Below are 15,779 nucleotides of genomic sequence, written 5' to 3'. Positions count from 1 at the left end.
TTAAAGTTACTCAATATCATATTTGTCAAGAGCTCAAAAATTTGATTTATGTACAAACGGAGATAAATTCACATTTCATATTTTATCTGAAATGTTTTCTTTCCGTACAGCTGTATATTAATCGTTCTAGGGACAAATTTTGTGATAATTAGAACAATTTAAAAAAAATGTACCGTTAAACAATTATCTAATTAATATAATAGCTCTTAATTTCTTAGAAATTAGAATTCCTTTAAAGGTTTACGAATATGCTGTTTTTTATAATCTAATCCAAGATTTTTGTTGCCAATACGTAATATAATAAAATTGACATCAAATCTACAAATAAAACAGTTAAAAAATTTAATTAAATGCAGTTAACTTGACTAAATAATTGTCTACATTTTACTGTATCCAATTTTATTTTAAATATGTACGGAATACTCTTAAAGCGTATATACGCCGTAAAGAAATGTTGTCCTAGTTTAATTTAGGTATCTACACGTTCTTTTTAAGCGTATTCCTCGCCATGAAGCCACCAAAGCAGATTGACTTTTACCAACTAGTGTCCTTAAACGTAAATAGTTTAAAGTGGTTCGGGCTTTGGTTCTACATACCCTACCCTACGTTGTCTGTTCAGTTCTGGTTGCACGTTTTTGTAAGGGTAGCCTCCGGTATCGTGGTCTTTACTATTCCGCCTATGGGCCAAATGGCTTATCTTGTTAAATTACTCCTGTCAGGAAAATATGAGATCCTGAGTCTAGCATCAAGGTAACAAACAATTGCAATATTTTTTTTTGTATACCTACGGGATGATTCGGGAGACGTGATCAACCCTACCCTACCCTACACCCTCAGTAATTGATAATGAAACGTTCGTACAAAGTCATATTTAAGTCAAATCCCCTACACTTTTAAATTGCTATGTTCTTTTTTTTCACCAGGGAAAGTCTTCAAATCAAATTAGCTGGTAAACAGCCTATCCAATCGCAAATTATAACATACTACTACTAACTAATAAAAGGTTTTAACATATCACAGAATGAAGTAAAACGATTTTTTTTACGTTTGTTTTTAAAAAAAACGATCTTTGTTCCCAGTGTCAACTTAATGATGACGGAGTCACTAGCTTCAATCAAGCTGGCGGATTTGCTCTTTCGTCGAGACCTTTTAAGCAAATTGATCGATCAGGTCATAAAAGGAGACTTTCCTCGCACTGAGGCTCACAGTCATATTCTACAACATGGTATTAATCTATCGCGATGGATCTTTATATGCCTCTTAATTGGCGCTGGTACTGATGTCTTTTGTAAGTTAAATCAATAGTATCATAAGACAATAATATAATAACGTTCGTAAATGGCCGCATTAATAAGTTTTTCACCTATTCCAACTCTTGGTGAGATGGTTTCATTGTCTAATTACAGCCAATAGCATAGATTATTTCCAAAATAAAGTTTTTAAATTATCTACCTGCAAGTATAGATATTGACATTTATGATAAATATGAGCGAGTGATACATTTTTCAACCGACGAAAAAAATGGAGGAGGTTCTCAAGTCCACGCGTATACCGGGTGTGGCCTGTAATATGAGCAAACTATTAAAACATAAATCATACCTACTCGTCAAAATAAACAACATAAGCTCAGCGACTTTTAAAAAAAAAAAAATTTATTACCTACACTTAAAAATTTATTCGAAGAAGCAATGTAAAGCAAAATGGTTGATGTTTGTAGCGTGACAGGCGACGTCAGTTGTGTTCTAGGATGGCGTATATTGATTGCTTCCATTATTTTCAAAAGTCGCTGAACTAATGTTGTTTCGTATGTACGAGGACGATCTTTGTTTTAAATATTTGCTCGTATTACAGGCCACACCCGGTAGGTATATATATTTTTTTATGTATGACCACGTAACACTTTTTACATAGTAGTCCGATTTTGATAATTCTTTTTTTATTGGAAAGCGTATACCTCGAGAGTGGTCTCATTAAAATTTTGAAAAAATATTCCTACCCTAAGGGTAGGAAAACAGGGTATCTATGATCAGGCATAACTTTTTACAGAGTATTCCGATTTTCATAATTCTTTTTTTATTGGATAGGGGATACTTTGAAGTTGGTATTACTAATAATGATTTTCAAATTTCGTAGTAGCCCTACAGTTACTTATTAATAATGATTAATGTCATAAAAACATGTGATCGTGTATGCCTTTTAATAAAATTGTTAAAAGACACACAGGCACGCGATACTCCCTAAAATATTGTTCTTTCGACTTTCGACGAGATAGTATATCTATACTTTTTGTTGTTTAGCTACCGGTTTCTTTGCGAGTGTGATAAAAACTTGACGAATAGAAAGCGACGGACGACGAAGTAATTCAATAATGATTCCATTTTTGCTTTTTGAAATTAGTACAAACCTTAAAAATATTGACACTTTCAGTTCACGTGGTTATCGTACCAGGATTGAATGGATTTCATGCATTGCCGGTAAAGATGGACCTTGTGTTAATCGATATCAACGATCCTGAGTCCATATACTTTGAATGTGCTTGTCTTTATCAGGTAAGTGTTATTTGGTCCTTAGATTAGCTACTTAATATGTACACACTGTTTAAATTATTTAGATCAAATTATGTTTTGAATTCAAACCAATTCAAAAACCGGCCTAGTGCGCGTCGGATTCACGAAACACGCACAAAGGTTTTGCGAGTCTACATGCAGTATTATGTGCCATATAACTTCAAAACTTAAAAATTATTATGTAAATAACTATTATTATTCAGACAGACAAATAGATATGGGTACTAGTGATCCTGTAAATGCTCCGTATTATTTTTAGGTACGGGATCGCGGTGGATGCGAAAAAGCACAAGACCGGTCTGAGTGGAGAGCCTTGAGGGAGGCCTATGTCCAGCAGTGGACGTCTTTCGGCTGACATGATGATGATGATGATGATGACGGAATCCTAAATAGAAGTTCAATCCTTCTTAGGGTTTAGAAATTAAATTTTATTAAGTAAAAAAACTATATTTTCCTGTTTTGGTATAAATAAAACAGAGTGCCGTCCACGAATTTGCCACGAAAATGGTTCTCAAATTTTGTTTACAAATAAAGGTATAAAATGATACCCTGGTGGGACGTAGCAATTACTTAATATATACCTAGTGCCATCCACGAAGACGCGTGACCATTTTAAGGGCACATAGTTTCCTTTTACAATGACTTTTTACAACACATTTTGCGATAAGAGTAAGAAAAAAATATACATTTAAAAAAAACCTTTTTATCAGCAAATTTTAATAAACAAATTCATTAGGTATTATTAAATACTTTCACAAGAAAATCTTTACACTGTTTAAATACTTTACAAAAATAATATCTAAAATTATCGACTACAAAGATATTGTGTACGTTATTATAATAATTCAGATATTCTAACTACATAGCTGAATATCCTTGCTTACAATACCAAACATAAGTTAGAGTTATTGGACAAAACTAACTTCTCTCTCGAAGTAAGTTTATACGGAATATAATTATAAATTTTGTTATTCAAGGCTAACTCAAACATCTAACTGAAATTATCCTAGTAACATTACCAAATTAAATTTGAAAGTTTTGTAACTTTGTTGTTTTGTTTGTGGCAGATATTTTTGATTAATACCACTCTAGGTAGGTATTAGTTATATTATAATCGTAACCTCTTTTTAAAATGTTTATTCAAAAATGGTACAGTGATATTTAAATAAAAGGCGTTTCGTTTTGTGGAGGATTGAATCGTAAACAACGTTTAAAACGTATTTTAGGAAAGATACCTTTTTACTCGTTTTTACTGAAATTTCGTGTAATGAAAAAAGTAAATCGATAAAAATTTCACTTTGTTCGTATCTTTTGATTATTGGAATATTTTATAATGTTTCAGATTCTTTACAAACCTATGATGGTTACTGCATACATTGCAGTGCAAACATTTCCATGGGCTTTTTTATCATTTGCTAGTAAGTACTAAAATAATGAATGTAATTTTAAACAAAATATCATATAATTAATCAGAAATATTTCAGCAGCTATGGTTTGACCACACTTCTTTGAGTGATTTTCACAATAAATCTTGTTGAAGTTGAAGTCACATCTTTAACGTATTACACTTTGAACATTAACCAATATTTAGGATCATTTATTTTCTCAACCTTAATTAAAAAAATAAATATTTGTTTTATCAAACTACTTGTTTAACCATCGACTGAAATATTTGAATCGATTGAAAAAGAAGAAAAAACTATAAAAAAAACCTTTCTCAATAATTAAGTATTAACATAATCCTTACGTTGCAGATGCATATAATTATATCCAGATTTTTTGAGTTGACGATTCGTCATTTAATATTTCAGTTACTCAATTGGACATTTTAATTTATAACTTAGAGAACATGAAAGAGCTCATTAAAGAGCGCAGAGCGGAAAAAAACTGCAGCGAAGACGAGGCTTTTCAGGAAATATTTACAGGATGCGTGTTACATCACCGCGCAATTATAAGGTAAAGTTAAATATAGATTTTTAGGATTAGGTAGATTAAGATAGTTTTAGTTCTATTTTTGTTTCTTTCTTTTTGTTAATTATTGTAAGTATATGCATGTTTGTATGTAAACTCGTAGATTAAGATAGTTTTAGTTCTATTTTTGTTTCTTTCTTTTTGTTAATTATTGTAAGTATATGCATGTTTGTATGTAAACTCTTGTACAAAATAAGTAACAAACACAATTGACAGACATGTACAATGGCGAACATATCCCTTTAAGGGAACTCTACCAGTCAACCTTTGAATGGATGAGAGGAGCAATCCGTTAGGAACAGACAAAGTGAGTTTAATAGTTAAAATAGCTAGTGGAAGCTATGTACAATACAATGCTTTAATAGTATTTTATGTAACTGTTGTATAATTGAGATCTTAAAAGGCGAATTGGCATAGGGTAGCGATATGAGCCACAGGCGAATCCCTCCCTGAACGATCCCACGGTGCGAGATATGTATATATATTGTATGTTAATATTTTCTTATCAATTTTAAAGTCAAAGTCAAAGTGATTTATTTGCAAACATAGGTGTAACTGATTACAGTGGTGGTAACAAATATAAGGTAAGTATCAAAATGCTATGTTTTGCCTGCAAGCATACAAAATTCAATTTGTTATTAAATTACATATTATAGATTGTTATTCTATTATCAAACAAAAATATTAATCCATTAAAATTATTTAAACATTATCATATCATCATAATCATTATTATTTAAATTTGTAGATATCAATAATTATTAAAAGCATTAAAGTTATCATGTAAATAATCAGAAATTGAATAGTAGCAACGATTAATTAGTAATGTCAGTAATTCCTGCTTCAGCCTCGACATTGGCAGCTGCTTTATGCATATCGAGAGTTTATTATAAATTTTACCAGCTAAAGCATAGGTATACACTTACGCATTAACGCTGTCTTAGCACGAATGGTGCAAATGTTTTGGTTATACTGTGTTCTTAAAGTTCTTCCAGAAACATCATTACATTTTTAAATAAATCCGGGTTATTTAATGCAAATATAACACATACAAAGATAAAAAATTAATTGATTGTAAAAAATATCAATTACAAGTATCTAATAAAATTTATTAAGAACTGCTCACTGGTAAAAAATATCAATAACCTTATCGATAGTGTAGGTATTATCGATAGCTCGAAAGTGACATTAAATACTTTTGATGATATTTTTGATTTCCGTTAAATTTCAGGGAAAAAGGTAAAACAAAGTTAATTTTTTCAAGACACTATAGTGGCCTATCTCTTCCTATTTAAAGATAATCAAGAATTAATATATTTAATTATTTTACAGTAAAGCAGTGACTGTATACCGCGATTACTTTTAATGACCTCTCGATATTTCGACGCCGTTATATCCCGTCCGTGATGTAACTGCGTTGAAAGATCAGTAGCTAATAAAAGATAATCCAGGTTAATATGCGAAAAAGGTATACAAATCATTTTAAAGTTTTCAGTTCAATCGTCTACTTTCATGCTTGTCAGTTTTATTTGGTCCTGTATATTTGTATGTTTATATGCAGTACATACATACATACTATGCATATAACACACATACTATTAAAATAAAATAAATGTATATCCTGGTGTATGCAGGATAAATTTTCTTTCTTGTCGTTTAATGCTTAATCGATTTAATTATCGGACTACAGCTCGAACCGTGCAGGAGTACGAAAAATGTTAACAGTAAATAAAACGAATGTTCATTTTAACTGTATTAAATGCAGTTGTGTTTTCAAGCTAATTGAGGCTTTAATTCTGCTTGGCATCAGATGTGGAACTGAATTTTTGTAACTTGTCATCAAGTAAGTATTCGTAATATACTTAAGATGTATATTTATATGAGAGGTATCAAAATAAAGACGTACAGAGTTTCATTATACAATTTTTTGTTGGTAGTAGGACAGCTAAGTACATGAGAAGTTTTTGTTCACATTGACATTTTCTATATTTTCTAGCTTTTTGCTGACGGTACTTCCAATTAAATATAGCTACCAAATTGTAAAACAAAAAAAATTATAACAAAAAATTGAACTGACTACAAAAAAACCATGAAAATAATTTTCTACCAATCTGAAGTCGGTCGTGCAGAGACGTTAATTATTGAGGAGTCCTGGTGCTTCACTACCCGTTTTACCATATGCATTACGAGGAGCATCAATTGCTTAGCAACTGTGTCAAATTAATTAAAGTTCAACCCGTGAAATACTTGTTATTGAGTAGTAACTCCGATGGTCAACTGTGGTCGTCATCATCAGTTCCACTTCACCAAATGATGATTTTCAAAAGCAAATGCTATGTTCTACTAAATAGATTCAATTTACTATAGGTATGTTCCAACAACATTTGAAGAGTTCCCTCGATTTCCTTTAGATCTTATTATCAGATCCTAATTTGGTGCTTATGGGACCTAATTGAAGACATTCCTAGACGAACGCAAAAAAAAATCAAATCGGTTCATAAATGACGGAGTTCTGAGGTAGCAAACATAAAAAAATACAACCGAATTGATCCTCCCCCTTTTTAAGTCGGTTAAAAATAAAATAATTAGTAATAACTAAATTTCACACTAAAAAGCATTTTTGCTTTTCGTGAATGAAGTTCAAGCTGTACTTACCCCCACACTATTTATATATATACTTATTATACTCGTATCTTCTTAAAAATACACGCCAAGAATGTATTTTGTTTATTTTCTGTCTCGAACACATCCAATATTCATGTGAATTATTCATAACGTATTTTGACTCAGTAAAGTAATTTTAACAGAGTTATCAACATTTCTTAACTCAAAGGATGCGATTTACTTATAGGTAACTAAGTATTAATGTTAAACAACGGTGCATGTAAGCAATTATTGTCTCTATTTTCGTAAAAAAATTTAGATAAATGGATTTGGCAACGACAAAAATTATAGTTTTATGCTGTTCCGCGACCATGAGCACTAACAACATAGTTGGACACCGTGTCATCTGATTTAATTAATTATCATTGAACATTATTATTATTAAAATCACCACTACATAAGCTGGTACGTAGACGTCCACAGCTGAACGCCTTTCCCGGACTCTACATTGAACGTTTTTGTGCTACGAGTATCAACGACAGATTGTTCGTTTCGTCCATCTTGCGGGATACCGCGGGGTACTGGTGTTACAAATTACATCCACCTAGTTTTCCACGTAGAAACTGAACTAAGGGAAAGGGAATAAGATGCCAGCAGATGGACAGAGTAGTCCTTTTAAAGAACTAAGTTCGATCGCCAATTCGCCTGCCATGCAAGTTTAAAAATTATGGCATGTTCTTTCCAGCATGAGTTTATTTTGCGTTAACGCGTATTCTCATCTTTTTCGTGGCAGTAAGCGACCAGATAAAATCATGACGTACATGACTAGGTTTCTCAAAAATCAAATTTTTAATAGGTTTACCAAAAAAGGCAAACGATTTACTTCAAAAAATAAAACCGACTCCAAAAAAATAATAAAAAATGGAACCGACTATAAAACCCTTGTAAATATTTTTCTAGGTACGTACTAGCTCGAAGTCGGTGCCTCAGCACGAGCCAGCAGGTGTGGGGCAATAGTTGTCTACCTCACCTACATACTGTGGGTTTCAACCCCTCCTGCTGGGTCGTGCTGAGTCACCGATTTCGAGCAAGTACGTACCTAGAAAAATATATACAAGGGTTTTGTAGTCGGTTGCATTTTTTTGTCGGTTTTATTTTTTTGGTAAAAACTTTCTGACTTTTTAGTGATTCGTAGCCAAAGTACATCTCACAACGATTCTATTAAGCCCAAACACGACTTAGTTACGTTATTTTATAACAGAGTTCCGTTGCCTACCTTCTGGTTTCAGCATCAGATCAGTTCGAAAGAATCATTTACTTAAAGCTTCTTCTTAGTCGCTTATCTAGGTATATTAATCATGATCGTTTATAGACAAGCAAGCATTACTTAGCTTTGATGAGTTCCATTGGTCATCTACGGTCTTCTTCATCAGGCCCAGGTTACCAAATGATACTTTCTGTATGTAAATGCCTATCTTTATGCTAAAAATGCCAAAATCGCCTTAGGTGTGCTTATAAAATTTGAGGTTTGCCCTCGATTTCCCTAGGATTCCATTATCAGATCTTGACTTGGTGACAATGGGACTACCTCAAAAGAATACCATTTCGAATAAAAAAAGAATTTTGAAAATCGGTCCACAATTGACTGAGTAATCGGTGAACATACATAAAAAAAATACAAACATTGGAACATAGAACCTCCTCCTTTTTTGAAGTCGGTTAACAACTACCACTCGACTTCATCTGACAGAAGTTAATATTATTTGCTATATTTCAATATCTGACCTGGATTCTGTTTGATATTTTGAAATATTCATGGAAAACTAGATTATCTAGGTTATATTGCTTTGGTTATTCAGAATGCGTAGTTATTGGTTTGTCTAATTCCTAGGGAATTGCGCAATTTTCGAGTTCGAAATCACGTAACTAACTAGTTAATGCCTATTTCTGAATGACAAATTTATGTTTATAAATATTCTTGGAAATATTTGTTAGTTTTACCAGTGTCTCTAGTGGGATTTAAATACGATGTTCAGTAAAAAATGCAGAAAACAAAATGGCGAGGTAATGTTGGATGAACGATGAAACATACCGGACTAAAATACATACAGACCGTAGAAATATTTGGAAAATTTCTTTAAATGCCCTATGTCAGACCATTTTAGATTGAATGTAATTTAATACGTCATTAAACCATTAAACAATAGACAATCTTTGTTTTTGTTTAGTGATGTGAAAACAAAGATTCAATGAATCGATTAACTTGAATATTGGATAAATCTATTTAGATGCTACTTTAAGTTTCTTGATGAATTTGTAAAAAAGAGTCAAAAAAGTGTCGCAAAAAATTATTATTAGAATATAAGTCAAAAACGTCGGGTGCCGATACACTTCGCGTTTCAATCATGTACCTATTCACTGTGTAGGCAAGCAGTGACAGAAAAAAGCAGGAGAATCACAGTTTCTTGGGGCAAATTAAAAATAACGAGTTCAATCTAGGTAAATCACTAGCATTTTGTTCTCGACTTGTCTGCAAAAGTTCGTTATCTCGCTCGTTCGCTGCGAACGTTATTCAAATATCCAGGGTAAAAAAATCGCATGTAAACAGTAAACTAATGCACAGCACATTTATAAGTGGTTGCATTTTAATTTAGTATAATAAGATTAAGCAGTAGGGCTACTACGAAATTCGTCAATCGAAGTTCGTATCGTACCGTCCCGCCGACGCTTATATTATTGAATACGAGAGTGAGAGGGACAGTACGATACGAACTTCGATTTTCGAATTTCGTAGTAGCCCTGCCACTGTTTGCGCACGTTTTCGAAAGATCCACCGTAGCCCTCTCATTCAATAGCAGTCGCTGTAGCCGAAATCGGCCAGGAGTTTTATACGAGTAAATAATAATATATTAGTTCCTAACCATATCCAATAATGTAAAACTTTCCTTTTTACTAGCTTTCTCGACACTGTCGAGGCTGCGTTTCGAAGCCAGTTTGCGTTGACCCTGCTCTTCAATGGGTGCATTATTTGCTGTACTGGAGTGCAATTATTTTCGGTATGTGAACATAATAATATCCACCTTTATAGTATCGACTTGTATACTCACGAAGGATTTTATCTTAAAATCGTATGAGTGCTTAATACGAACGTATCCTCATGTTAATGTGCGATACTTTTGTAACGTATCTTAGAAGGACCTGCCTTTGTGAGTGATTAGATTTTATATTGTACTTAGTAGAAACCCGGCTCGCACTTTTGAGTTTTTCGAAATTTATGCATGAAATTTTATTTGAAAATTTATCATGGAGCATTACGATGCGATGAATCAAAATATTGTGAGGAATCCTACACTCACCTACGAAAAAGAAAAAAACTGGCCAAGTGTGAGCCCGACTCGCGCACGAAGGGTTCCGTAACATTATCAACACAACATTAGACATTAGCAAACAATACCTCTCCTTTTTTTTGCCCGGGGTAAATCTGCCACCAGATACCCCATCAAAACGGGTTGATGTTCCTTCCTCGCCGCCCTGCCAGCGACTCAGCAGTACAACGGTAGAACCCGCTACATCACCAGGAGGTGGTTATCCGTTTCCGGATTCATCTTCTGGGGGAGCCATTCTTGAATCCCCTTTCCCACCATGGCATGCTAGGAACATTTGGCACGTCATTCTCCTCGAGGACCTTGCTCTTGCGGGTCACGGACGTCACCGTGTTCATGGCCTGGGGTTCTTAATTAAGGTGGGAGCTGGCGATGTCGGGTAATAACCTAACCTAACCAACAAAAAGTTGGAAAACTCCCGACTTTGTCACTTCAAAGTTCAATATCTCAAAAACGGCTGAACCGATTTTGATAAAACATATCTAAGAACCATCGCTAGAAAACCTGCTAACACACACAAATCGGTCCGACACACACACATGCAGTCAAACTTATAACACCCCTCTTTTTGCGTCGGGGGTTAAAAACGGCAAAAAATCAAGTTGGTCCCATACATGGGAGCCCCCTTAAATATTTATTTTATTTTAATTAAATTATTTATTTTTAAAGTGATTATACAACTAAAGATTCTGTGAAGCTTATTTCAAGCGTCTGCCTGTTGCCGTTATTCATATCAAGCAAAAACCTGCAAAACAATCACGTTTGTTGTACGGGAGCCGGGAGCCCCCCTTAAATATTTATTTTATTCTGTTTTTAGTATTTGTTGTTATAGCGGCCATAATATAATACATAATCTGTGAAAATTTCAAGTGTCTAACTATTACGACTCAAGATACGTATATATATATATAAGCTATAGCAGTAGGAAAGCTACGCACAAATCGATCGAAACGAACACACTCACACAAACGCGTGCTCTACACGGCCTCTAAGGGGGTCTCGCGGTACTGCAGTCGGCAGTCTGCAGGTGACAGCCGGACGTACAGATAGACAGACAGACAGACAGCAAAGTTCCAGTAATAGGGTTCCGTTGGCACCCTTTGGATACGGAACCCTAAAAAGGCCCGCGTTAGAATTACGGCCCAAGCACTCTCATTCTAGGAGAAGGCTCTGCAGTGCGAGGTATATAGAGGCCAAGATGATGATGTAATTTAATTAGATCTTTTTTAACATAATTATTTTGGTTTTCAGATTCAATCTTTGACTAAGGATTTTGTCGACGTGCTTTGGGTACTGGCGTATTTACAAATATTCATCATGATTCAATTTGGCGATTGCTACTTTGGAAATACTGTCTATAGGAAGGTATGTCTGTTCTGTAACAAGCGATAATCAATTAAAGCAAAGTTTTGATTGACTGTTACGATAAAACGAAGATACATTTTAACGTGAATTCTATGTTTTATAGGACACACACGTAATCTATTTACGTTATTACAATATATCTTGACAAACGTTCTTCGAATTTCATCTGTAAAATACTTAGAAGGTGGTAGGGCACTGATTCTAAACTTATCAAAATGCCTTTTAGAATTAAAAAAAATATATTACAGAAAGAAAGACAAATTCACATACATAGTTCAACGAGCCGAAGCAAAAGAGTGATCGACAGTATTGTTAGCCATTCATGACTACAGAAAATATTTTTTAATTGTAGGTGTTGCCAACAGCAGCAAATAAATTTAATTTGTAATCAGCATTGACCTAAACCTAAGATTTTTTCAGAATTATTTTTAATATTAGGTTAATCTTTCAGAGTACTGAAGTAGCCACAGTTGCTTTCGGATGCCCGTGGTTAACGTTGTCTACGGAATCGAAGAGAAACTTGATCGTTTTCATAGCAAGAGCCCAGAAGCCGCTACTGATCACCGCTTACAATCTCGTTCCTATAACGTTACTAACATTCACTAGGGTAATTCGTAATTCTCTTGAATTAACATGTAACACGTATCACTACGTTTTCCATAAGTATTTTCTTTGTCATGAAATGTATGGCACCGAGCTGTTTCCGGTATTGTTTTTTTTTCAGTATTCTTTGAAATGTCATCTTAAAGAACACAGCATTAGTCTAAAGTCCCTTATAGATATTGCCCTGCACCAATCAAGTAACAACCCAAATTTATTTTTTACATAAAGTCGTCTACCTTACCTACTCTTGGCTCGTGCTGAAGTGCCCATTTCAAAGTGGTAAAATTATTTTTATGTTTTTTGGAGTAGATTCAAGTTTTTACTTGCTTTTCAGTGTAACTTTAACTTTAGTGTAACTTAGATTAAGTTACATACAATAAGTCAAAGTCAACTGCTCGTCATATTTTACAAAATACGAGTATTACCTTTTGCGATGCAGATACGTTAATTGTTAATTAGTTCTCTTACTGCTTATCCATCTGATCCAGTTCACCATAATATGCATTACAACGAGCATAAATTGTCTATCAACCGTGCTAAAACAATAGGATCTCGTATCACCAAACCAAATTGATAACCTTCGGAGGATAACCTCCTCGTTTTTTGAAATCAGTTAAAAAGGCGGTTTGTCTATTGCAGCCAGAGATACCAATGTGATGGATGGCACTAATATGTCATGCTAGATGTTATACTAGCTCTGCTTCTATCTGTTTTAGTTAGGTAGGTATTTGAAAAACATAGCAAGGAAGCCTACACAAACCAGCGAAGCATCAATGGTTTGTGAGAAGTCCTCAATCCGCACTAAGGCCGCGTGTGAACTACAGTCGGAACCCTCTCGTTCTGCCAGCAGTAGAATAGGTATATAGGCCAAAATGACTTGGGTAGATGTGTTCATTTGGTTCCTATTTTGAGAGCTTAATTAACAGCGTAGAACGCAGCTCGGACTCCCAAACTTTCCTCTTAGCACTATTGCAGTAAGTTTCTGAATATTCACAGTCTATTTTCCATTTATTGCTGCTTAATATAAAGCAATAAAATAGCCTCGCTGCTCGCCCTCATGCAGCGCGGAATTAGTAATTGGAATTTTGAAGTATTTTAGCAACTTCCAACAGAACCTCCTAAGTAATTAATCCAGAACTTTTCAATTCTTTTTAATGAGATAATAAATTGCAAAGTCTACTCTCATCTCGTATTGATTTTCATTGTGCTTAGCCGGCGGGATTTCACTGTCCCGTCATAACCTACGGTCCTATAGGCCTCTATTAATTTGTCTGGGATTGTTGCTACGGTAATCCTGACGAGATAACTGATACACTGACAAAAGGGCAAGGGTCTTAGTAGATAGCTCTACCTATCTAAGTCTATGAAGGTTTACCAGTTTGCCGCACATACGATGAAATTTGAGTGTTACGACCTATTACGTATCCCGAACACAATTGTCATAGTTTCGGCATTATTAGGCTGTTTCTACATTCCTGGGTGTTTCACGAAAGGAATTAAGGATCTCGATTTATTACAAACTAGCTGTTGCGATTTTCTTGCCTCATGTGACTACTCGAGAGTGAGAATACTCGTAGCCTATGATACTCGTTGCTGATAGTAATAACTTTCAAAATGTGAAATAATTGTTAAAGCCATTTCAGTACTTTTAAGTTACCTAATATATTACAACAACAATCAACAAAACTTCAACAGGTATCCATTGCGGTACATATATTTAGAGGCAATGCAGCCAGTATAATCATAATAATGGAGACTTTTGAATCGGGCACGACGGGCACGATGTGGGGATGGGGGGTTTGATTAGATATTTATTTTGAACCGGGCACGATGTAGTGGGAACTTTTAAAGTAGTATTACTGATAAATGAGCGCTACATAGTTCTTATTGACTAGTGCTAGCTGCTCGTTAGTAAATATTTTATAGAATGTTTTTTTTCTGTGCCTGATCTGGATAACAATTTGTTAACTAAAAGATACCATTGCAAACAGATACACAATTAAGACTTAAGATTTGGATTTGGGACCATTTCGTGACCGCGATACGTATTTTTATTTTTTACAAGCTTTTGTTTAACTTGCAATGTATGTACATATGTATATTTCGATATATGTATATGTAAGTATGTATATAGGTGCGGGTCAAATATTGTGGGTTAAAATGTGGCATACTTATGTAAGTCCGGTGACAGTACATTAATATAGTGAAATTCTGGTGGTGCAGGACGGAACTCTTCAACGGTTAATAGCATCGACTTAAAATTTGGTACGCAAATGAAGTTTAGATGACAATGCAAGTATTTATAGTCAACAAAAAGTATAGTGAAGCGTAGCGTTATTAAAATACATTAAAATAGTCTTCTTATGTCAAATTATGAATAGGTACTAATACAAACAGTAATTTATATTTCAGGTGATGAATTGGACCTACAAGGCGTTCGCAGTAATGAACGAGATGAAAAAATAAACAATTGCTTTATTAATACTAAAACAGCTTTTGCTGTAGCACTTTTACTAACGTCTAATAAAGAAAGATCTTAAAGAGAGGCCTCGAGAAAATTCTTAGGCCGTCTTGCAGGAAAAAATAAATCTAGATTTAGTAGTTAAACATAGCTTAAGCTCGACAGTTCCATACATTTTGACACTACTAAACTGAGCTTAACGCTAACTCGAGATTTATGTGTTTCCAGCAAGTAGCCATTTAGACACAAATAAACCTTAATATTTTTGCACCTCTTACCACAATTCTACGAACTGCTAATGGCACTTACACGGACTTTTATATTGTTTATTGTTTATGTCTATTAAAAATATAAAAAAGAGACTGCTCTATAATTTTATTCGTCTAATATTCACGTTTGTTTATTAGTAAAACTTCACGAATAGTAGGTAATCTTGCACCCTGATAGGATAATAGTGTTTTGTAGTTTATGAAGCAAAAAGTTCCAGCAAATATGGGGGAGCATCCGCTGTTTCGCAAAACCTGGCTGACTTTTTTGGGAAGCTATTTGAGGCAAAAAGCCGTGGTGGCCTAGTGGTTTGATCTATGACCTCTCAAGCACTCGTGGTTTCTAATCCGGGCTCGCACCTCTGAGTTTTTCCTAGTGCTACCTACATAGTTAAGGTTACCTTTACGTTATCCGTTTCCATAACTATGATGCATTGAAAGCGAGATCGAAATCACCATAACAGAAATCGCAAATCATCCATTAGTGACAATTAATGTTTGTTGCAATCAGACGCGGCTGCCGCTGCCTGCAATTAATCAGGCTGTGTACACTGTACAC

At 34.3% G+C, this 15,779-nt stretch overlaps 2 protein-coding genes across 2 annotated transcripts; both read left to right on the top strand.

Moving 5' to 3' along the window:
• The first annotated feature begins 508 nt into the window (after positions 1 to 508).
• On the top strand, positions 509 to 1,305 carry LOC141439989 (uncharacterized). The gene is made up of 2 exons (XM_074104447.1): positions 509 to 750; positions 1,080 to 1,305. The coding sequence occupies exons 1-2, from the start codon at positions 509 to 511 to the stop codon at positions 1,303 to 1,305; spliced, it is 468 nt and encodes a 155-aa protein (XP_073960548.1).
• Positions 1,245 to 14,959, top strand: LOC141439720 (odorant receptor 49b-like). The gene is made up of 8 exons (XM_074104086.1): positions 1,245 to 1,288; positions 2,428 to 2,549; positions 3,910 to 3,985; positions 4,379 to 4,523; positions 10,099 to 10,198; positions 11,777 to 11,890; positions 12,342 to 12,497; positions 14,906 to 14,959. Exons 2-8 carry the CDS (start codon positions 2,481 to 2,483, stop codon positions 14,957 to 14,959), a joined length of 714 nt encoding a protein of 237 aa, XP_073960187.1. The 5' UTR covers positions 1,245 to 1,288; positions 2,428 to 2,480.
• The last annotated feature ends 820 nt before the right edge of the window (positions 14,960 to 15,779 follow it).

The sequence above is a fragment of the Choristoneura fumiferana genome, chromosome 21 (assembly GCF_025370935.1).
Source record: "Choristoneura fumiferana chromosome 21, NRCan_CFum_1, whole genome shotgun sequence".
In the NCBI taxonomy this organism is placed as follows: domain Eukaryota; kingdom Metazoa; phylum Arthropoda; class Insecta; order Lepidoptera; family Tortricidae; genus Choristoneura; species Choristoneura fumiferana.
This window is presented reverse-complemented; position numbering and strand designations above follow the sequence as displayed.